A 21,941-nucleotide genomic window follows, 5' to 3' on the forward strand; every position below is an offset into this window, starting at 1 on the left:
GTAATAGAGGCTGGAAACAACCTAAATGTCCGTCCACAGAGCGATGGCTGAATAAACTGGCAAACATTTACATAAAATTTAAAAACATGCCAGATAATACCACCACGGTGTATAGATACTAGTTATGCAGCTAAGGCCTAAGGCATGCTGGGGAACGATATCCATAAAATTCAGTATGGTGTTTAGCCCTGCGAGGGAAGGAAGAGAAAGAAAGGGTATAGAAGAAAAGCTTCAACCTGCTTCTGTGGCGCTTTATTTCTTGAAGATAATAATAATTTAAAAAGCAGCACATACAGCGGAAGAGTGCGATTTTCTAAAAGACCGAGTATTGAGTTTGTCGGTGTTTGTTTTATTACGTTCTACACTCTTCTGTGTCTTTGTAATATTTAAATTATAAAACGTTTTCAAAAACGTGTGATAAGCCGTTCTGTACAACTCTCCGAAGCAGTCAAATATGAGGCAGATCTAAATGTCTTCTCCTGGCTATAACGCCAAGATACATTGTTAAGAAAAAAAGGAAAGTTCCAGATCTATGCAACATGATACTTTATAGGTTCTGAACAGCGGTATGAATATGTGTTCATTCACAAAGGGAGGAAGCAGACCCGGGCTGGCAGAGGGGATTAACATTTAAAAGGAGCTTTGCCTTCTCTGTAATTTTTTTTTTTATAACAAGGAACGTGTATTCATTTATGACTTCTATAATTACAAATGCAGTTTAATAAAACACTGAAGAATATAAAATGCCACCAATATACTGTTAAGTAAGAGAGGCTAATTAATTAATAGGATGGTCCATTTTTATAAACACTTAATTTTACTTTTTTTTTTAACGTTTATTTATTACTGAGAGAGAGAGACAGAGCGTGAGCAGGGGAGGGGCAGAGAGTGAGGGAGACACAGAATCCGAAGCGGGCTCCAGGCTCCGAGCTGTCACCACAGAGCCCAATGCAGGGCTCAAACTCATAGACCACGAGACCATGACCTGAGCCAAAGTCGGACGCTCAGCCGAGTCACCCAGGTGCCCCATATAAACACTTAATTTTAGAAGAACTGTTTGCACACACACGCAAGGTCATACGCATAAATACACACACACACACACACACACACACACACACACACACACCCCGAATGTCCAGACACCAAGATGTTAAGAGTTTTGTTTAGCGCTGTTTTCAAAAGTTTCTACCAGCAATATACTGTTTTTGTAGAAGTGGAAAAGAAAGGAAGAAGTAAGCAGACACATTTTCCAGAGTGGCCCCTGGCAGCTACAGACGTGTCCATCTACCCGGCCTCCGTGTCCTGTCCGCCCACCCTCCTGCCAGGTACCTGAGCGTCTTCCTCTGCATGTCCTCGTCTGTGATGCCGTGATAGACAAGTGTCTCATTCCACACGGGGTTCCGGGTGTTCCGCAGGGTTTTTGTACGAAGCTTGTTGGACTAGAGCCCAGAGAGATGGACAGACACCTGCCTCGGTGGGGAGCCAGCCCTGCGGCCCTATCCTTTGGGTTGATTTGGGGGTGGGGGGTGGGCGGATGAGGTAGGAGTCCTCTCCCCTTATGAGTATCCAGGGGCTCAGATGCTCCCAAATGCATGTTTTTGGTGAGTGAGGGGCATCCTGTAGGGTGATGGCTACAGCCATCACCAATGCTGGACATTGGGCCACCCCTCCCTCCATGCACTGGTCCCTCTCTTTGAACTTTCCACTAAGATTAGAAAGCAGAGACACCTTCCTCTGAGGAAAAAAAAATATGATTTATAGGCCAGAGAGGCAGAAATAAGAGTCCCCCGTTTCTAGGCAGTAAAGAAACAATTTCTGGGGATATTGAAATGGTTCCTTCTGTCTTCCTCCATGACTGAATTCCTTCAGGGACAAAGTTTTCATTTTGTTCTAAGAGAGAAGGCTAAACACGCACTGTGTCCAGAAGAGGTGGCCTGGTGACAAATCTAATTCATACAACATGTAAATGACTCACTGGGTGCTTTGGCAAAGCAAGTTTGGATTGAGGACTAAGCAAAGAGTCTCAAGGAGAAGCGAATGTCACTGGGGAGTCAGAACGAGTAGTAGCCAAACACTTCAAAGTTTGGCCACGGCCCGGTGAGGGACTCTCCTTGATCCAGACAAAGAAAGAGTAAGAGAGAGAACATGCATGTGAATGCACGCACGTGTGTCCTCTTTTTGTGTGATGTGGCATTTCTTATTTGCAGAGATTTTTAACAGGCAGTTTCCCAAGATCACATAAGCGAGTGTGCGGTCGCCCTTGTTTTTAGGACATCCATATCAAATTAAGTCAACAAACCAGAAAACAAAACTCAAGAAAGCACCCTTTCCTTTCTAGCCTTGTCTTCTGAGTGGGTCAATCCAAAGGGAGGAGAGTTAACTCCATTTTCAGGGCAAGGTCGCGATACACTGACTTTCACTCAGTAACAGAACATTGTCTCAAATGCTTAGCCCCACAGCCTGGAGAGAGTTATTCATTTCTGTTAAGAGCTGAGGAGTCTTTGGTTGGGACGTAGTGAGTGGGGGAAGTGAGCCACAGTCAGCTCAGATACCACTGAAGGTATCTGAGCAGGTGGATCGCATAATCAGGGCTTCTGCTCCCCCCTGGCCTTCGGCAGCTCCTTGGATCCCAGGTTCCTGGGCTGGAGAAATGGGCAGAGCGCCTGCCCCTTGGGGAAGGATGACTCCTGTCTGTCCCTTACCCCTTGCAAGGACTTTGCCGCTCAGGGAGGAGGGGCGCTGGGGCCAGATAAGGCTATTTTAGGCTCTGGGCTGGGAACCTTGGCTGCCTGCCAGGGCCCATGTGCCCAGCCTGCCGAGAGGCCCGGGCCATATGGTACCTTGCTGGCTCCCGGCAGGAGATGCAGCTTAACGTAAGGATCAGCCAAGCCGTTGGAATCCATGGGCTTCAGTCCCTGCAAGAGAACAGGCAACAGCATGAGGGCCTCGGGAGGGCCTGGCACTCAACCGTCATAGGCAATGGACACAGCCCCTGACATCTGTCCTGCCCATCGGTCCACCCGTGTGCTTCCTCTTCCAAAGAGAGAGAAGGGAAGTCTCTTGGAAAGAACGCCGGAATCAGGCAGACAGGATTTGAAGCCTGGTCACGTGTGACGCCTTCCCAGCTGTGTGAGTTTGGGCAAGTTCCTCAGCCTCCCTGAGCCTCATTTTCCGCATCCGTCAAATGGGATGACAGTATCTGCTTCACGGAGCGGTAGGACTTCAACACAGTTATACCTGTAAAGTGCTAGGCACAGAGCCTGGCCCACGGTAACTGCTGCGTTAAGGCTGGACTGTTATTTCTTCTTCTTTTTTTTCAACGTTTATTTATTTTTGGGACAGAGAGAGACAGAGCATGAACGGGGGAGGGGCAGAGAGAGAGGGAGACACAGAATCGGAAACAGGCTCCAGGCTCTGAGCCATCAGCCCAGAGCCCGACGCGGGGCTCGAACTCACGGACCGCGAGATCGTGACCTGGCTGAAGTCGGACGCTTAACCGACTGCGCCACCCAGGCGCCCCTCTTCTTCTTTTTTTTAAAAAAGTTTTTTTTCTTAATGTTTATTTATTACTGAGAGACAGAGAATGAACATGGGCGGGGCAGAGAGAGAAGGAGACACACAATCAATCCGAAGCAGGCTCCAGGCTCTGAGCTGTCAGCACAGAGCCCAAGGCGGGGCTCGAACTCACAATCCGCGAGATCATGACCTGAGCCGAAGTCGGACGCTCAACTGACTGAGTCACCCGGGCGCCCCAAGGCTGGACTGTTATTTCTGAGATGGGAGGCGATGTTCCAGAACAGGGAAGATGGGAGAAGTGGAGAAGCTGGGGAAAGAGAGCTTGAGTTCTGGCCCCTGTACTCATTTCTGAGACCTCAGTTTCTTCACCCATAAAAGGCGGATCACAATGTCTGCCTGGCCCCCCTCACAGGGCTGGAATGAGGCTCAAGGGAGACACTGTGGGGGAAGGGAGTTTGGGGCAGGGATTACACTGGGCTTGTTTATATGAGCAACCCCAAATTCCCGGGGCCCAGACACATTCTGTCAACTTCCTAGGCCCGGGCTGGGCAGACGTCCCTCCTCTGGGCTCCCACTGTCCCTTCTCACAGCCCTAATCCCAAAGTCACGCATCTTTGTGCACCTGTTTCCCTATCTGTTCACGTTCTTAGGGGATGAAGACCTCTCCCATGAAGGGCGAGCTCTGGGCCCGCACTAGCGAGTGCGGACAATGTGGAGACGGTGCCACAAAGCGGGGTGCAAGGGGGAGAGCTCGCAGAGCAGCATCGTGGGTAAGAACGCAGGCTCCTGAGCTGGACTACACTGGTTCAAATCCCAGCTCTGTCACTTCCTGGCTATGTGATCTGGGCAGGTCCCTAATCCCTCTGTGCCTTAGTGTGTCCGTCTATAAAATGGGGATGATGATGATAGACCCTTCCTCACAGGTTGCTGTGAAGGTGAAGGGGAACAAAGTAATCTGTGGAAAGCCCCGGAGGGTGTGTGATCCTCAGGAAATGCTACGGCCACAGTTTCTTGGCTGTTTCCCCAAAGTGAACCCCAAAGCAGGGCCAGCCCTTGTTCACTCTGGGATCGCCAGCATTCGGGACAGTGCCTGGTACAGAGGAGGTATTTAGCAGACGTTTCTGGAATGACTATTGGGGTTCCAACGTTGCAAACTGGCAGACGCTGTGCCTTTAAACTCTGAATTTGAACGTCTCTGTTTGGGGCCTGCTCAGTCCAGTTGACCACAGTCACCATCACAGCCGAACATCTCACGCACCTTCCTCACCCCCGTTACCAGCCCGGCCCGAGAGCGTGTGAGTTTTCTGTGGCCCTGTCTCCAGGGGGCTGGCATGCTGTGGCATTCCCCATTTCTGGAGCTGAAAGAGGGGACTGAATGCCTGGGCATTGAGCCAGACTCAAATCCAGCTCTATCCCTACCTGCCGGGTGACCTCAGGCTTTAACCTTTCTAGGACTCAGTTTCCCCATCTGTACAATGGGGCTAATAATGATCCCCACCTCGGAGGTTCCCAGGAAGATATAATGAGATCATGAATGTGCTTACCTCACGGTGCTACTGGAGGCCGGGGGTGGGTGCAAGCACGTGCTTGCTACGGTGACGGATACAAAATACACGCTCAATGCCTCTTCCGAAGACGTGACCTGGGTGTGTTGACCCAGGAGTGGTGCCAGGCACTGCTGAGCCTCGTTTATATCCCAAACTGGGGCGTTAGGCAAGTGAAAAGGGGGGCTTTTAATCATTACAGCCTCACAGGCGTGGCCAGGGACTGTCCTGGGCAGACGGGAATATGTGGCCACCTTCCTCTTAATATCCAGTCATCCTTGGGACACCTCGCTGGCTCAGTCGGTTGGGCGTCTGGCTTTTGACTTCGGCTCAGCTTATGATCTCACGATTCGTGACATCAAGCCCTGCATCGGGCTCTGCGCTGACAGCGTGGAGCCTGCTTCGGATTCTCCCTCCCCCTCCCTGTCCCCCCCACTCACACACTCTCTTTCTCAGAATAAAAAAAAAGTACTCAGTCATCCTTACAGGAGAGGCACATTATTATTCCCTATTTACAAATGGCACACTGAGGCACAGAGAGGTGAAGTAACTTTCCCCAAATCACACAGCCAGGAAGCAATGGAGCTGGTATTTGAACCCGGCAGTCTGCTTCCTGAGCCTTGTTTCTCGTTTGTTCTTCCACGTGGACCAGGCTTGCAGTGGGGGGAGCTCTGGTCAGTTACTTTCTGGGATCTGCACTGGCATCATCCAGCTTTCCTCGGGGTCTGGAGTTGAGTCCGCTCACTCCCCCGGGGGCCCGCAGCAGGGAGATGTTCTCGCATCTGCAACAATGGTTCCCCCGCCCCCACTCCAGCCGCTGCTCCAGCCCGACAGTCACATCAACAGAAGGAGCCCTCGGTGGGCATGTCAGCTGTCAGGTCAGGCTGTCACCGCTTCCCCAGGCGGCGCCTCTTGGGCAGATTCCAGTTCTGCCCTTGAAGCCCGGCTGCCTCTGCTCCCGGGAGCTACAGATCAGTGAGCCCCTCCCCCCCGACCCGAGACCACCCCTGAAGAAAGTCCTCCAAAGGAAGTGGCCACGGTTAATTCCTGCCCCCTTCTCATTACCGTCACGGTCACAGATCAACAGGCCTGGTAACCCACGCCAACCCCGAGTCCCCTAGAAATGCCAGGGCATCCTAAGCGGTCCCCAGCTGGGCCTCTCACCTACCTTGGCTTTTATGATGGTGCAGTGCAGGGAGCTGTTGTCCTGGTCGTAGAGAAGACTGAACTCCAGGGCACCCAGGGTGGCTGAAGGGGGCAGAGGCAGGAACCGAGAGAACATTCATTCAGTCACTCAACAAACATTTCCTGAGCACTTACTAAGTGCCCAGTCCGGTCCAGGCATTGAGCCTACAGAGAGGAAGACTCGGTCCCTGCTCTGGACTCGCCATCCTGGTAGGCCCTCCTCTACTTTGGAGCCCTCAGCACACCTGTGATCAGTGAATCGGGTGTGCAATTGTCAAGTTAACGACTTCCCATCCTGCTAGATTGAGAGCCCCACGAGGGCAAGGGCTGTGACTGTCCACTGCTGGGCCCCCACTGGGCACAGTGCAGGAAGCACAGTCGTTGCTCACTTACTTGCTAAAGGAATAAATGAATCTGGGCATTTGCCGTTACCTCTGCTTGGAATACTCTCCCTCTAGATCCTCACGTGGCTGCCATCTTCTCATCATCCACATCTCGGCTTAAACGTCACCTCCTCAGGGAAGCCCTCGCTGACCACTCCATCTAAAGCAGCCACCCCCGTGGCCATTGCCTTTATTTCCTTCCTGCTGTGCTATGTCTATTTGAAATGAACTCATTTGTATGTTAACTGTTTCTCTCCACTAGAATGGTAGTTCCGTTAGATTAGCCATCTCGGCTGCCTTTTTTTTTTTTTTTTTTGGCCATGGTGTCTCTAGCACCTAGAATAGTTTGGGGCACATAGTATGTACTTGATAAGTACTTATTGGTTATAAAGATGAGTGAATGAGTGAGTGAGCGGTATATACAGCTAAATACAGTATAGGATTGTTATAAATCACTGGGGTCAGCTCGTAAGAGGGACAGATACAGGCTGGGAGGGATCATCTAGGCTCGGCAGGTCAGTGAAGAGACACTTAAGGCACAAGTGCCAGTGTGCAGAAAGGCGGGCCGGACACAGTGTGCATTTCCGAGGCAGGAAACAGTTCGTCGCTCACAAGGCGGTGGACCTTCCTACACTCCTTTCCCGAGACTGCAGACCCATGACAGAGCACAGGGGACAGAGGGGACAGCTGATATTTCATCCTGATCTATTTCACCCAGCTGATCTGCTACAGCAATGCGACCGTCAGCCCCTCCACTCACTGGCCCTGTGAGGTTGGACAGGTCCCTGAAGCCCTCGGAGCCTCAGTTTCACTATCTGCGAAATAGGAAGAGTAGAAGCAACTACTCCCAGGCCGAGCAGGAAGACTCAATGAGCACGTGCACGGAACACACTTAGGAAAGCGCCCGGCATAAAACAAGCAAGTATGGACTATTATTACTTCTGATGTGCATACCACATAAATAATAATTCCTCCTGTGTGTTTAGGACTATATAATGATAACGACTGCCAGTTTTTCCTCCCAGGGGGTACCTCAGTTTACCATCCCCTCAGCTCCGTGCGGGAGGCAGTATTTGCTTCCCATTTTACAACAAGGAGTGGTGACACGGGGGGACCAAGCCACGCCACTGATCACGGCTGTTTGTCCACTTCTTCTGAGTGGGTGCGGTCTGTCCCCCTGACTCGGAGCCCCTGGGACGCCCCCAACCCCACAACACGTTAGATCTAGACACGTGTCCTTCCACGCCTCCCTCCAGCTCACAACGGCCACCCCAGCTCTCCCCGGCTGCTCCACACACACCCAGGATAAGTGCCACTGCGTGTGTGTGTGTGTGTGTGTGTGTCCCTAGGACTTCGGGTCTGAGTGGGAGAGGGACACAGCAGGCATTGTATAAATCACTGAAGGAATGGATGCAAGAGGAAATGTCTAGAAATATTTGAATTACGGTTAAAAAATTACTTCGAGAAGACACACAATAAAGAGTTTTGGAAACTAGTAAAACACACACACACACACACACACACACACACACACACACATAAATGTAGAAGTGAGATGCTGGGTCGTATAATTCTGCTTGACTTATGGACCCACCAAACACTGAACATCTGAGCATTGTCGATGTAGTTGAATTGTACTCTTTAAAGTGGTTTAAATGAAAAAATGAAGTTTCAAACAGAGAGGGAGGCAAACCATAAGAGACTCGAATGAGGAGAACAAACTGAGGGTTGATGGGGGGGCTGGGGAGGGGGGGAAATGGGTGATGGGCACTGAGGAGGGCACTTGTTGGGATGAGCACTGGGCGTCGTACGTAAGCGATGAATCATGGGAATCTACCCTCAAAACCAAGAGCACACTGTATACGCTGTATGTTAACTAACTTGACAATAAATTATGTGTATATATATATATATATGTGACTTACATAAGTTATGTGTGTGTGTGTGTGTGTGTATATATATATATATATATAAAAGTGATTTACATGGCAACTTTGATGTTATGCTTTTCATCACAATAAAAAACACACAGCACCTTCTCTTTAGAAAGCGGAGGTCATTTTTTGAATTCAGCAACACAAACTTGTATCTTTATAACTTGATTGATACAGCTTATTAGGCTTGGCATATGGGGGGGCTATTCTGATGTCCCCGGGGACGACACCCCGAAGTGACTTTCCCCAAACACTCCTCCCCTAAGTGCCACCTACTTGCTTCGTCCGAATCGTAGCTGTTGGCTTCTTCCTCCTCGTCCTCCAGGGGCGGGGGCTGGCGGGCAGGGGCCACGGCGGGCTGGGGAGCCGCAGCAGCCGCTTGGGAATAGGGGCCCGGTGGGTGGCCCCCTCGGTCCTCCCTGGCTCCAGCTGCTGAGTAGCCCCCAGCTCCCCCTGTTCTGTCCTCCCGGGCTGGGGCGGTGGCCCCTGCGTAGCTGGGCTCACCAGGAGCCACCTCTGCAGAGGAGATGGGGAGAGGGCAGGAAAGAGGCAGCTGAGCCTCTGTGTCTGTGTCTGAGCCACTGTGGCAGCATCACCGTTAGTGATGAGTGCCTACTGTATACCGGGAGCTTGGCAAGCCTTGCACCAGAACTACCCCGGCCCGGCCGCGGAGGATCACCATATCCAGTCGAGGGGGATGGGGCGGGGGGTGGGGGGCTCATGATGTCATTCACCAATTCTCAGAATGTTGCCTTTGTCAAAACCACCTAGGGAAGCTTGCAAAAATGCAGGTTCCTGGGCCCCACCCAGACTGAGTAGGCAGTGCAATGGGGCCCGGGAGTCTATGTCTCATAACAAGTCCCAGGAGCTGATTCAGACGTGGGCAGAACAGACCTCAGGGGGGCACTGATCAGCGGTGTGGTTCTGCAGCCAGACAGCCTGGGTTTGAATCTCCGCTGTATGACCTGGGGCAAGTTACTTAAAGTCTCTGAGCCTCAGTTTCCTCGTCTGTAAAGTGGGAATTATGACACTGAAGGCACTCAAAGAGTATCGGCTAATATTTTAAAACTTATCTACTACATGATAGGGGCACCTGGGTGGCTCAGGTCATGATCTCACAGCTCGTGAGATCATGTCCTGCATCGGGCTCTTCACTGAGAGAATGGAGCCTTCTCTCTCTCTCTCCCTCTCTTCCCCTTCCTTGCTCAGGCATGCACGCTCTCTCTTTCAAAATAAATAAATGAACTTACAAAAATATATAACCTACTACATGTATACTACTTAACACAGTACCTGGTGAGTTAGGAAGCAATGATTAAGCTGTAGCCATGGTAACCGAAGATGATGCATAACATCATATGCAAGAATCACGGTCACTTAGCATGACCTTAATCCACTCCAGGCCATGTGCTAGAGTTTTATGCGTATTCGTTTGTCTAATCCTCCCATCAATTCTGTGAGGTAAATCCTTGTATTATTCCCATTTTATTTTATTTTTTTGTTTACTTATTTTCGAGAGGGAAAGAGACAGAGGGTGGGGGGGGAGGGGCAGAGAGAGAGGGAGCCACAGAATCTGAAGCAGGCTCCAGGCTCTGAGCTGTCAGCACAGAGCCTGATGCGGGGCTCGAACCCACGAACCATGAGATCATGACCTGAGCTGAAGTCGGGCACTTAACCCACTAAGCCACCCAGGCATCCCTCCCATTTTAGAGATAAGGATATTGAGGCCCAGGGAAGGAAGTTAAGTGACTTGCCCAGGGTCACGTAGCTGGGAAGTGAAGGAGCCAGGATTTGAATTCAGGTTAGTCCGTGCTCTTAACCACTGTATGCTCTGTCCTTTTCTATTTAATCTTGGTAAGGAGTATCTAGAGTTTTGGAATCAGGGGGTCCCTTAGAGCTCATCCGATGGGTCTCTGGGCACAGCTGGGGAAGGTCTGGCAGCCCGGGCTCTCTCACAGGAGGTGGGAGGGCGTGGCCACTGGACAGGTATGGGAGGAGGGGGAACACTTGCCTGGTCTGTGATCTGGAAAGCGTCCTGCTGGCCCAGGGCTGGCTTTGCCGCCTCCTGGAGGCCCTGAATGGGGAAAAGAGAGAGGGGTGGAGCACAGGTGGCATGATTTCCCTGTTCTTCCCTCTCCCCCCTCATGTCGGGGGTGTGGACACAGGCCTGGGGGCAGCAGGCGATGAGAAGGAGCCTCCAGGGCTGCAGGAATGGCCCCACTGGGGACTCTGGGGTCAGAAAGGCCTGGGTTCAAGCCCCAATACTTCCTTCCTGGGTCTACACAATGAGGATGCCTGTACCTGCTTGTCATGTTTCATGGGCTGTCATGAGGTTGATGGACGAATGGAGTAAGGATTGCTTGTGAGGGGACGGGCAAGTTTATACCCGGAGTCCCCCACTGCTACAGGGCTATTACTGGTCCAGCAGAATTTTTACAACTACATTTCCCAAAGCCTGGGATGGGGCGGGGGGAGAGCCGAGGGGGCATGAAAGATCATTCAACCACACAGGGAGACAGTCGCGTCAGTTTCCACTGCCCTTCAATACCGACTCCATTGTGGAAATGTCTCATTCAGGTGCCACTTTGTCTCTAACTTTTGTGAATTTCCCTTCTGAGCAAAAAAGGGACAGAGCTCGGACTCAGAACCTTCCTCAGGCCAGCGTACTGAGAACCTCACTGCGTCGTTTAATTTTCATGACATTAATTTTTAGAACTACCTTCTGCAATGGGTTGAATTGTATTCCCCCAAAGGATGTTGAGGTTCTAGCCCCCAGTCCCTGGGAACGTGGCCTTATTTGGAAAGAGGTTTCTTTGCCGATGATCAAGTTAAGATCACGCTCTGTCTCTATCTCTCAGAAACGAATAAACATTTTAAAAAATGGAGCAAAATGTTAACAGCACCAATGAGGCATCGCTCCTATTGTTTCATGCAATCCGCATTTGTTTAGATTTTCCCATATGACTCGTCTCTTTGGCCACCAATTTTTCCTGAATCTCACACTACTGTTCTGGGAACCATGTGTCCCCAACATTCCCTTGAGAGAGGAGTTTGGAGATAGCGAGTTCTCTCAGTTGCATTTTTCAAGCGAACCAATTTGAGGAAAGATGTGAAGAAATGAGAGAGCAGGAGGCAGATGTATGAGGTAAGGACGGTGATGGAGAGTGACCCGACAACGAGGAGGGAAGGGGGCAGAGGCCGAGGCACTTCACGCAGGTAGGCTGCTTCTGTCCGGCCCCTGCTCCACCTGCCCGCCCAGAGGATTGATTACTCATTCTGAGGGTTTGGCGGTGGCTGTGGCTTTGCACGAAGCCGGCAGGCTCTGCAAGCAAGGACGGGAGGTCCCAGGGTCACAGCTGGGTGACAGGTGGGGGTGGGGCGGCAGGTACCTGGCTGCCCGGGCTGTGGAGGGGCTGGGCTCTGCACGGAGGCGGGGGCCGGTCTGGAGGCCTGGACTGAGTTTGCTCGTCGCAAACCTGCAGGGGTAAGGAAAGGAGACAGCCCGTCATGTCACACACACACACACACACACACACACACACACACACACAGTGGACACGGGAGGAACCTTGGGTCTGGTCAGCTGGCACGAGGTAATGCCTTCCGGCTTTGAACTGAGTGCAGGCTCCGATGCTCTCTGCTCCTCCAGACCCTCTCCTCCCCCTCCGGTGCCTTCTCTCTTTGCAACACTCAGATGCCCTGAACCAGGTCACAACAATGACACGGGTGTTGAAAAGGGAAGGATGTCACCTCCACCTGTGTGACCTTGCACAAGCGACCTATCCTCTCTGGGCCTCGGTCTCCTCGCCTGCGAAATGGGGATAAGAGTACCTACTTTTTAGGGTTGTGGTGGAGATGCTGTGACGCGATACAGGCCAACGTGCTCAGAACAGCACTTGGCACGGAGTAAACACCGAATATTATTATTATTATTATTGAATCTGGTCTCTATCTTCACATGGGCCTAGCTCTGCATCCCAGTTTCTTGTATAAGCTGTGTGACTTTAGGATGGTCATTCACCCTCTCTGCATCTCTGAGCTCTACCTACTGATAATAATGAGTTGTCATATATTTAATGCTTACCATGTTCCAGGGACTTCACATATAAGAGGTTGTTTAATCTCTATACCCCATGAGGTGGGCGCTGATTTACCTCCATTTTACAAATGGGGAAGCTAGGCACAGAGGGCTAACATCTCTTGCCGGGTTAATGGCAAAGCCAGGATTTGAACTCAGGCATTTGGTCTCCGGAGTCTGCCTGAGACAATGAGGTGCTACTGTCTCCTCCAGAGCTACTGGAGGATCAAATGGGATAATGTACACAGCAGGTCCTGACATCCAGAAGGCATGACATTCCTGGAAGAAAGTCCTTTCTCACTTCTCTGGGCTGGATCCCGCCTTTCCTGAACTCAGCCCTGTGTCACTGGAGAGATGCTTGAATGCTAATGACAGAAGGTGCTTTGCCACCGCTGGCTGGGGGCTGACCAGTCCCTCTGTCTTGTCCCCGGGTCCTGTAGTAGCACTGTGCTTTTGTTCATCTGGGTCCTTGTTCATTCCTTCATTCATTCACTCACTCATTCAACAAGTGTTCATTGTCTACGAACTGCCCATCCTGATGGACAAAAATCACTTTAATTCCTCCAGGAGCAGATGGCCCAGTCAGAGGAGGGAGGCAGACACTGAAATAATGAGTTTATAAAACAGCGATAACAGTGAACATCCACTGAGCGCTTCAAATGTGCCAGGCCGTGAGCCTCGCCTCAGGGAACCCTCACAACTTGACGCCATGCGTAGTGTTACGGTCCCCATTTGCGGTCAAGAAAAGGGAAGTTAAGTGTGCCCAAGGTCACGTATCTAGGAAGTGGCTAGGACCTCCGACCAGGTTCACCCGGCTCCGGAATCCCGTGAGTAATAATGCACACCGGCCCTCACGGCATGTCAGGCTCTGTTCTGAGATCTGAGGTTTTAGTTTACTTAATCCTTTAGAGCAACCCGAGATAAGAATGATTACCATTATCATTTCCGTTTGATAATAAAGGAAAGCCCAGTGCCCCCATCTGTAAAATGGGAACACCCAGCTGGTAAGTGGTCGAGCTGGGATCTGACCCCACACAGTCTTTGATCTGGTATTTGTGCACTTGACATTGAACTGAAATGGCCATACAGGTAAAGAAGTAACATCACGGGGGACGGAGGTGAGGGGTGACCTCTGGCTGGGGGGATGGGGACGCTTCACAGTGAAGGTGGCCTTTGGATTTAGAGTTTGGGTTTTTCCAACCCAAACGGAGGTCGTCGATGCACAGGCGACCTCTGTAGCATAAAGCAAAGTCAGAATAACTCTGCTTTATTCCATGGCATTAACTCCAGGTCCCAGATCTGGAGAGAAAGGGGCCCTGGGAGGCATCGGGATTACTGAATGGAAGATGCGGAGGTCAGCTGATTCTTGTCAAGGATCTGGGGCCCGAGTGGCAAGTTGTTCTCAGCGCTCCTGGTGGGACCCCCTCTGGGGCTTAGGCTCGTCACTGAGGGCTCCCGGCATGACGGAACCTTTTCTTACACAGCAAGGGCAGCTGGGCTACAGATCAGGAACGGTCGCAACCATCCCTTCCTCCGATGGCACAAAAAGGGTGGCACAGACATGTCTGTGTTTTGGAGCAGCAGACCCCTCTGACCGACCTCAGTGCCACTAGGTAGGATTTGCATTGCCATAGCTATGAGATGTGTGGATAATATAAAAATTGCAAGACACTGGCCCTTTCTCTGCTCAGGATCCTTCTGCGGCTCCCTGACACCCTCGGGAAAAAGTCCAAACTCTTTTATCTGACTTTTCAGGCTCTCAAACAATGGTTCTCAAACTTCAGCATTCACTGAAATCACATGAAGAGTTTGCTTAAGAAGTGCAGCTTCTGGATCCCAGTCCCAGAAATTCTGATTTCGTAGGTCTGAAATGCGGCAGAGGAACCAGTGTTTTTAACACTCACCTAAGGTGCCTGGATCTGCCGACCGCCTGTCTTCTGCTGCTCTTTCAGGGAGAGGGATTCTGGCTACAACACGCTTTAGATGGTGACAAGCACTGAGTAGAGCTGTGTGTCAGAACTCTGGGGACTCAGAGGAGGGAGCAATGAACTCTTCTCAAGGTGAAGCAGGGCGGATGCTACAAGTTTCACAGACGAAGGGACATTACACTGACTCGAGGGACAGGGGATCCAAATCTGGCTCAGGAATCTGTGTGACTGCCTTTTCCCTCAACAGGCAACATAATACACGGGCTAAAAGCGCAGTCTTCAATATACAAAAGTTAGCTAAAAATAGATCAAAGACCTAACTGTAAGAGCTAAAGCTAAAACCACAGAAGTCTTAAAAGAGCACACTCAGGGAAAATGTCACGACATTGGCTTTGGAGCGACTGTTTGAATATGGCACGCAAAGCGCAGAGAACAAAAGAAAATGAGAAAAATTGGACTTCATCGAAATTAAAAACTTCTGTGCATCAAAGGACCCTATCAATGGGGTGAAAAGGCAACCCACAGAATGGGAGAAAATATCTGCGGATCATAGATCTGACAAGGGATTAATATCCAGAATATATAAAGAACTCCCGTAAGTCAACAATAATAAAACAAACATCCCAAATGAAAAGTGGGCAAAGGACTGGAAGAGACATTTCTCCAAAGAAAATATATGAACAGCCAATGAGCACATGCAAAGATGCTCAATGTCACGAATCATCAGGGCAATGCAAATCAAAAACATGAGATATTGCTTCACACGCATTAGGATGGTTACACACACATACTATATATATATATATATATATATATATATATATATATACGTATATATATATATACACGTATATATCCTACATATACAGACACACATGTATGTATATATAAGCGTTGGTGAAGACGTGGATTAACTGGAACCCTTGTATATTTCTGGTAAGACTGTAAAAATGGTGAGCCCACTGTAGAACACAGTATGGTGGTTCCTAAAAAATTTAAGCATAAATTTACCATATGATCTATCTATTCCACTTCTATACGTGTATATATGTATATATATATATATATATATATATATATATATATACATATATACACCCCAAAATTAAGAGCAGGAACTCAAATCGATACTTGTACACCAATGTTCATTATGCACAACAGCCAAAAGGTGGAAACAGCCCAAATGTCCATCAACGGATGAATGGATAAACAAAATGTCTACCCACAAAAGGCCACATACTGTGTAATTCCATTTATATGAAATGTCAAGAATAAGCAGATCCATGGTGGTCAGTGGATTCCAGGGGCTGGGAGGGAAGACGGAATGGGGAATTAGCGTTTAATGGGTACAAGGTTTGTTTGAGATGATGAAATCATTCTGGAGATGGTTAGTGGTGATGGTTGCATGACAATGGGAATGTACTTGGGGCCCCTGAACTATATACTTCGAAGTACTTGAAACGGCAAATTTAATATTAGTGTATATTTTTTACCACCATTAAAAAAGATTTTTTTAAAAGCATTGTCAATAAAAACTTCACCTCTGGAAGGGGAAAAACAAGAAGCCCAGGCTTTAATGTCAGAGAGACACGGGTTTCATTTCCATCTGAACCAATTGACAGCTGTGTGGCTTAGGGCAAACGACATCAATTTTCTGCGCCCAGTTTCTCCATCTGTTAAATGGGAATAATAGGAATCTTCGCAAAAGGATTTGGGGGTATGACAAGGATCAAATGAGATGATGTATGTGAAGAGCTCGGGACAATGTCTGGCACATGGTAAGCACTCAACAAATATTCCATGATGTTGTAGACCTGAGAAATTCTTCTTTTTCTGTGAATCTGAACCATAGGTTCACTAGGGGGTGTGCGCAGTGGATTAAGCACAAGGTATGTGCCCAGCTCTCCTGCCAAGAAGAAGAGGGACTAAGGGCCTAAGCTCTACACCCACTATTCAGGAAGAGAAGCCAGAGGTCAACATGGGACCTAAATATTCAGCCCATCTAACTTGGGACCTGGTCCAAAAGTCCAAGTCCAGGAATCAAGGATTCCCACCATCATGCACTCTCGCCAAATAAATCCACTTTGAGTGCAGCTGGAGGTGCTGGGACCCAATGAGATGAGAAGCGTCCTGACCGTGCTGACCTACCCCATCCTCGTGGACAGCAGAGGACACCGGCCAAGAGAAGAAAGAACTTGGGTGGGTCTGTGAGAGGGAAGCTTCCCTACTGTACTCAAAAGTACGTTGCATTTTCCTTAGGGCTTCCAGGGAGGAGGGCAAAAAACCCACATTTTCCTTACATTTGGCGTTAGAGCAGGAAAGGGATATAACCCAAAGTATGGATGTGTAGGGTAAGAATTGTTTCTGAGCTCTGTCTTTCCTCTACCATAGACTAGAACCAGCATCTAGAACAGAGCGTGGCACACAGTAGATACTCAACAGATACTGAACGAATAAATGAATTAAAACATTGTCCTCCCCGCCCCCCCAACTCCTTTTGATTCTCCTCCTCCAGGAAGCCCATCTAGATTTGCCCATGTCTCCTACCAGCTGGGCTCCGGCTGGAGTCAGCGGCAGCCCCACCGTGGCCATGGTCCCAGCTCTCTGAGTCCCGGCTGGATGAGCTCATGCGTGCCTCAGAGGCCCTGCGCACAGGGGGCCCATAGCTTCCTCGCCCGGGGGCAGAGGCCAGGTCAGGACCTGGAGGGAAAAGCATGTATTAAATGGAGAAAGGGCAAGAGAGGGATGGGATAAAGTAGAAGACAGGGTGGGCAGGACCTACCTGTCTTCTGACCTGGGCCCCTCCGGTCTTCCGTGTCACCTGGAGAGAGAGAGAGATGAAGAGAACTTGTTTTATGGTTTCTGGAGAGCTGCCACTTAAGGAACACCCAAAGGGGCCCATCACCACCCCTAGGAACTTTTAAAAAGTGAACTGAAAGCCTCTTCTCCTTTCTTCCCCTGCGGTGTAGCTCCCGTTTACAATCTCACATGATTTCCTTGGCATGCACACGCACATGTGAGCACACACAGGCTTTCAAAAGAGCAAACTGGGATCCTCGGTCAATGATCACACAAACTGTTCTAGAATGTGCTCAGTTGATTTGATTTTCCCCAGGACTCGCTCACCGAGCATGCTCCAACCTCAAGTCCTTTTGCACATCACATTCTCAAACGTTCCATGAGCCCTCTCTACGCTTCTCTCCAAACACCGTCTCCGTAGACAGCCCTTCTGTGGCCACTCCATCCAACACAGACCCTCCTGCCACATCTGTCCCCCTCACCCGCTTCATTTTGCCTCTGGCTGTCATCACCACTGATATTCTATTATATCTGCATATGCTCTCTGTCGAGTATCTGTTTCCCCCAGTAGAATTTTAGCTGTGCGAGGACAAGGATTTTGTCTGTTCCATTTATCACTGTGTTCCTAGGGCACAGAACAGAGCCTGGAACTCGTTGGGCATTCAGTAAATATTTGTTAAAAGAATATTGTAAGCTCCTATCATGGGCATAATTCAAAATCTATCATACACATTTACATCATTGGATTCTAAAAGACGCCTAACATAGCATGGTATGGCTAGATCATAATCCATTAGACAATCCCATTAATGAACATTTGGGTTTCTCCAGTGGTTCTGCGATAGAAAATGGCACATAGAAAGTGATACAATAAATATACTTACACATATATCTTTTTATATTGGTCCTTTAAACCTTTTTAAATATTTATTTGTTTTTGAGAGAGAGAGACAGAGCACAAGCTGGGGAGGGGCAGAGAGAAAAAGAGACACAGAATCTGAAGCAGGCTCCAGGCCCAGAGCTGTCGGCATAGAGCTGGGCGTGGGGCTCGAACTCACAAACAGTGAGGTCATGACCTGAGCCAAATTCAGATGCGTAACTGACTGAGCCACTCAGGCGCCCCTATATTGGTCCTTTTATTGCTGTTAAATATATTCCCAGATAGGGATTGCTGGATCAAATGGTATATACACTTCAAATTTTAATAAATTCTGCCATAATACTTTCCAGTAGGCTGGAGGTGACTTATAGTCCTACCAATGGTTTATAGGGTATTCATTTCCGCCACATTCATCAGCACTGGATGTTATTACCAATAATTTTTTAGGTGGCACTGTGCAACGCTGGTGATGTTACTTCTTTCTAGCGACGTGAGTGGGTGTCACATCGACCGCAGTCTTGGAGTTAATGCTTTGTCCAGAGTTTATGTGATAAGCTAATTCATACTATTTATGTGCGTATGCGTCTGTGTCTACGTGATTAACGTGATATAACATTGGCCAACATTTACGAAGCGCCACATCGTGCAAAGCACTTCCCATGTAGTATCTCACGTAACCTTCAAAATAACCCGGTGAGTTATTCAGCCCTTTTCATAGGTGAGGAAAGAGTCTCAGAGGGCCAGGCGACTTGCCCAAGCTCACGCAGCTGGTAAGTAGCAGAGAAATGAGATTCAGGTCCTCCTGGTCTCAGATGTCCCAGATCTTGACAGTTATGCCATGTAGTCTTCTCAGCCTACAGGGAATAGTGCTTAACCAGGAAGAAGGAAGTCTTGGGGGTGAGTGTGGGGGCTCCTCGGGGATGCGCTGTATATTGAGAATTTGGTATTTCTCTGCCAAGGAGCAGAAATTGCTCATGTCATGTCAGGAGGAAAACATCTGGTGAATGCCATGTGGGTGCCAGGCACGAGCCTGGGCACCTTGAGAAGTCATCTTACAGGAGGCATAGTTGGACATTTGAACTTTTGAGACCTTCAACTATAAATTTCCTTTCAGAAACACTGCCTGCGCTCAACTCCAGAACCGTCATTCACACCAGATTTTATCATTTAGTGTTAGCTGAAATTATTACAGGGGCCTCATCTGGTCGGACCTAATGGTCTCACTCAATTATGATATGTTTTGATAGCAGTGGCTTCTTTTCTTTTAACTTTTTTTTTTTTTTTGCCTCTCCCTTTTATCATCATCATTTTACTAATTAATCATAATACTCGGGTAATAGGGATAATATCCACAGTCATGGTAATTTTCTTTTATGAATTCCCCTTTTGCTCAACTTTCACTTTTAATTAGTACAATTTCAGATATGCTGATGGCTGATAGCAGAAGTATCAGGGACAAGGAAGGCCTTCTCAGCAAATCCCCCTCGGGCTCCAGTGTGCATTTTGGTGACAGAAGTCTCTCAGCTTCTAGTTTTAATTCCCACCTCTGTTGTACCTCTAAACACTCCATCAGGGATGACAGCGAAAGCTTTTGGCAGCTTGACATTGCTGGAGACTTCCCTGTTCTACCCTCTTTTTAAAAACCGTTTTAAATTCCACTATTATACAATAGTATTATTGTGTAACACTATACGATACAGTGTCACATTAGTTTTAGGTGTACGATAGTGAGTCAACACTTCCATACAACACCCACTGTGCGTCATGACAAATGCTCTCCTTAATCCCCATCGCTTCTTTCACCCATCCCCCACCCTCTCTCCTCTGGTAACCATCAGTTTGTTCTCTATAATTAGGAGTCTGTTTCTTGGTTTCTCTCTCTGTCTCTCTCTCTCCCTTTGCTCATTTGTTCTGTTTCTTAAACTCCACATATGAGTGAAATCATATGGCATTTGCCTTTCTCTGACTGACTTATTTAGTTCTGCATTATACTCTCCAGCTCCGTCCATGTCGTTACAAATGGAAAGATTTCATTCTTTTTTATGGCTGGGTAATATCCCTGTGTGTGTGTATCTCACATCTTTATCCATCATCAATCTATGGACACTTGGGCTGCTTTCATATCTTGCTTATTGTAAATAGTGCTACTATAAACACAGGGGTGAATGTATCCCTTTGAATTAGTGTTTTTGTATTCTTTGGGTAAATACCCAGTAGCGCCACTGCTGAATCATAGGGTAGTTCTATTTTTAAATTTTGAGGACACTCCATACGGTTTTCGACACGGGCTTGCTATGCTACCCTCTTGACAAAGGTTCATGGTGAGTTGTGCAGTGGACATAAGGGTCCTAAATCCAGAGGCTGGCTGTCCACCAACTGGGTGGAAACACAGTCATGATGTCAGGACATCCTCTAGGTAGACCAGTTAGCCAAGACCTGTCCGTGGTCCTGAAAGGAGAAGCTGTTTCGTTGTACCTCGGGTTGGAGCCCGGGCGGCATGCTTGGGCTCAGGAGTGACCTGCTCAGGGACAGCAGGCTCACTGACAGGCTCCTGGGGCTTGGTCTTCCTTATAGGTATAGGCTGTGGGAGGACCTGTTTGGGGAATCCCTTGAAGAACCACGCTCCAGAACGCTTCCACACCTGGGGGAGGACAGGGAGAGGATGAAGACATGGCAACCATGCACTATCAGCCCTGCCTTCATGAGTGCCAGTTTTTGCCTTTACTCCCTGCACTCAGCACACTGACACACCACATAGCCTGTCACAACTCCTCTTTGATTCACACAACAACCCCAAACACTCCGTAGAGAGGGCCTGAGTACACCCATCTCCTGGATGGGGAAATTTGAGGATCAGAAAGGTGATGAACTAGTATAAGGTCACATAGCACCTGCCACCTCTTACACGCGGTGAGCTCCCTACGTCGAGGAAGAGTCAAGCCACAGAAGCGGGAGATGAGAAAAGAACTTCATTCAAACACTCACTGAACAGTCCTGCCAGTGTTCACAGCTGAGCTGGTTCCTTGTTACCAATCCCATAAGACCTACACCTAACCAGGCTCCCCAGCCCTCAATGGCCACCCTGCTTCCCGGCTGGCAGTGAGGAGGGGGGGGGATTGGACAAATAGGGATGGTGACCGGTCCACTCACCTCTCTCTGCTCGATGCAGATTTTACAGAGCCACACGGAATGCGGGCGGTTATTGGAGGTCTCCACCCCACACTTAGTGCAGACGTTCTGGGGACAAAACATAGCCCAGTGCACACTCACATACGCCAGGCTCCGAGCTGCCAGTGATCGGGGCCAAGGGGCTGGGAGGCAACAGAGCCCCTCTCTCTCTTGGTGGATAGAAAGAGCTGGAACTCCCCATCTCTCACCTCCCTCTCATGACCAAGGCCAGCTAGGATTAAAGTTCCAATTTGAGTTTCGATTTCCAATAATGAGAACTGGAGTCATCCTCCAGCACTGGATGAGTATATTCTCTGGAATTTTCCAAGAGTCCTTGTGGGGTCTGAATTTTTGGCATCCATATGGGGGAGATCACTGACATGATTTTTAAAGAGGAAAGCCACATACTTATTTTTTCTCTGTTTCCCTTTTGTTTTTTTTCTTTCTCTCTCTCTGTCTCTCTCTCTCTCTCCTTCCCTTCCTTCCTTCCTTCCTTCCTTCCTTCCTTCCTTCCTTCCTTCCT

General features: G+C 49.0%; 1 protein-coding gene across 6 annotated transcripts in view; it reads right to left on the bottom strand.

Annotated features, from left to right (window-relative positions):
• The window catches only part of RPH3A (rabphilin 3A), a 278,148-nt gene that overhangs the window by 16,055 nt on the left and 240,152 nt on the right, over window positions 1-21,941 (bottom strand). For all 6 annotated transcript variants that reach the window (XM_040443834.1, XM_040443835.1, XM_040443833.1 and 3 more), the window contains 10 exons: window positions 21,401-21,487; window positions 20,726-20,891; window positions 17,354-17,392; window positions 17,119-17,271; window positions 11,955-12,041; window positions 10,577-10,639; window positions 8,842-9,081; window positions 6,232-6,311; window positions 2,844-2,918; window positions 1,333-1,442 (listed from right to left, as the gene is read on the bottom strand). In XM_040443834.1, the coding sequence (XP_040299768.1) occupies window positions 1,333-1,442; window positions 2,844-2,918; window positions 6,232-6,311; window positions 8,842-9,081; window positions 10,577-10,639; window positions 11,955-12,041; window positions 17,119-17,271; window positions 17,354-17,392; window positions 20,726-20,891; window positions 21,401-21,487 (1,100 nt within the window). The remainder of the gene's footprint in view (window positions 1-1,332; window positions 1,443-2,843; window positions 2,919-6,231; window positions 6,312-8,841; window positions 9,082-10,576; window positions 10,640-11,954; window positions 12,042-17,118; window positions 17,272-17,353; window positions 17,393-20,725; window positions 20,892-21,400; window positions 21,488-21,941) is intronic.

This window comes from Herpailurus yagouaroundi, unplaced genomic scaffold (genome assembly GCF_014898765.1).
Source record: "Herpailurus yagouaroundi ecotype Mexico unplaced genomic scaffold, PumYag 191, whole genome shotgun sequence".
Lineage (NCBI taxonomy): Eukaryota > Metazoa > Chordata > Mammalia > Carnivora > Felidae > Herpailurus > Herpailurus yagouaroundi.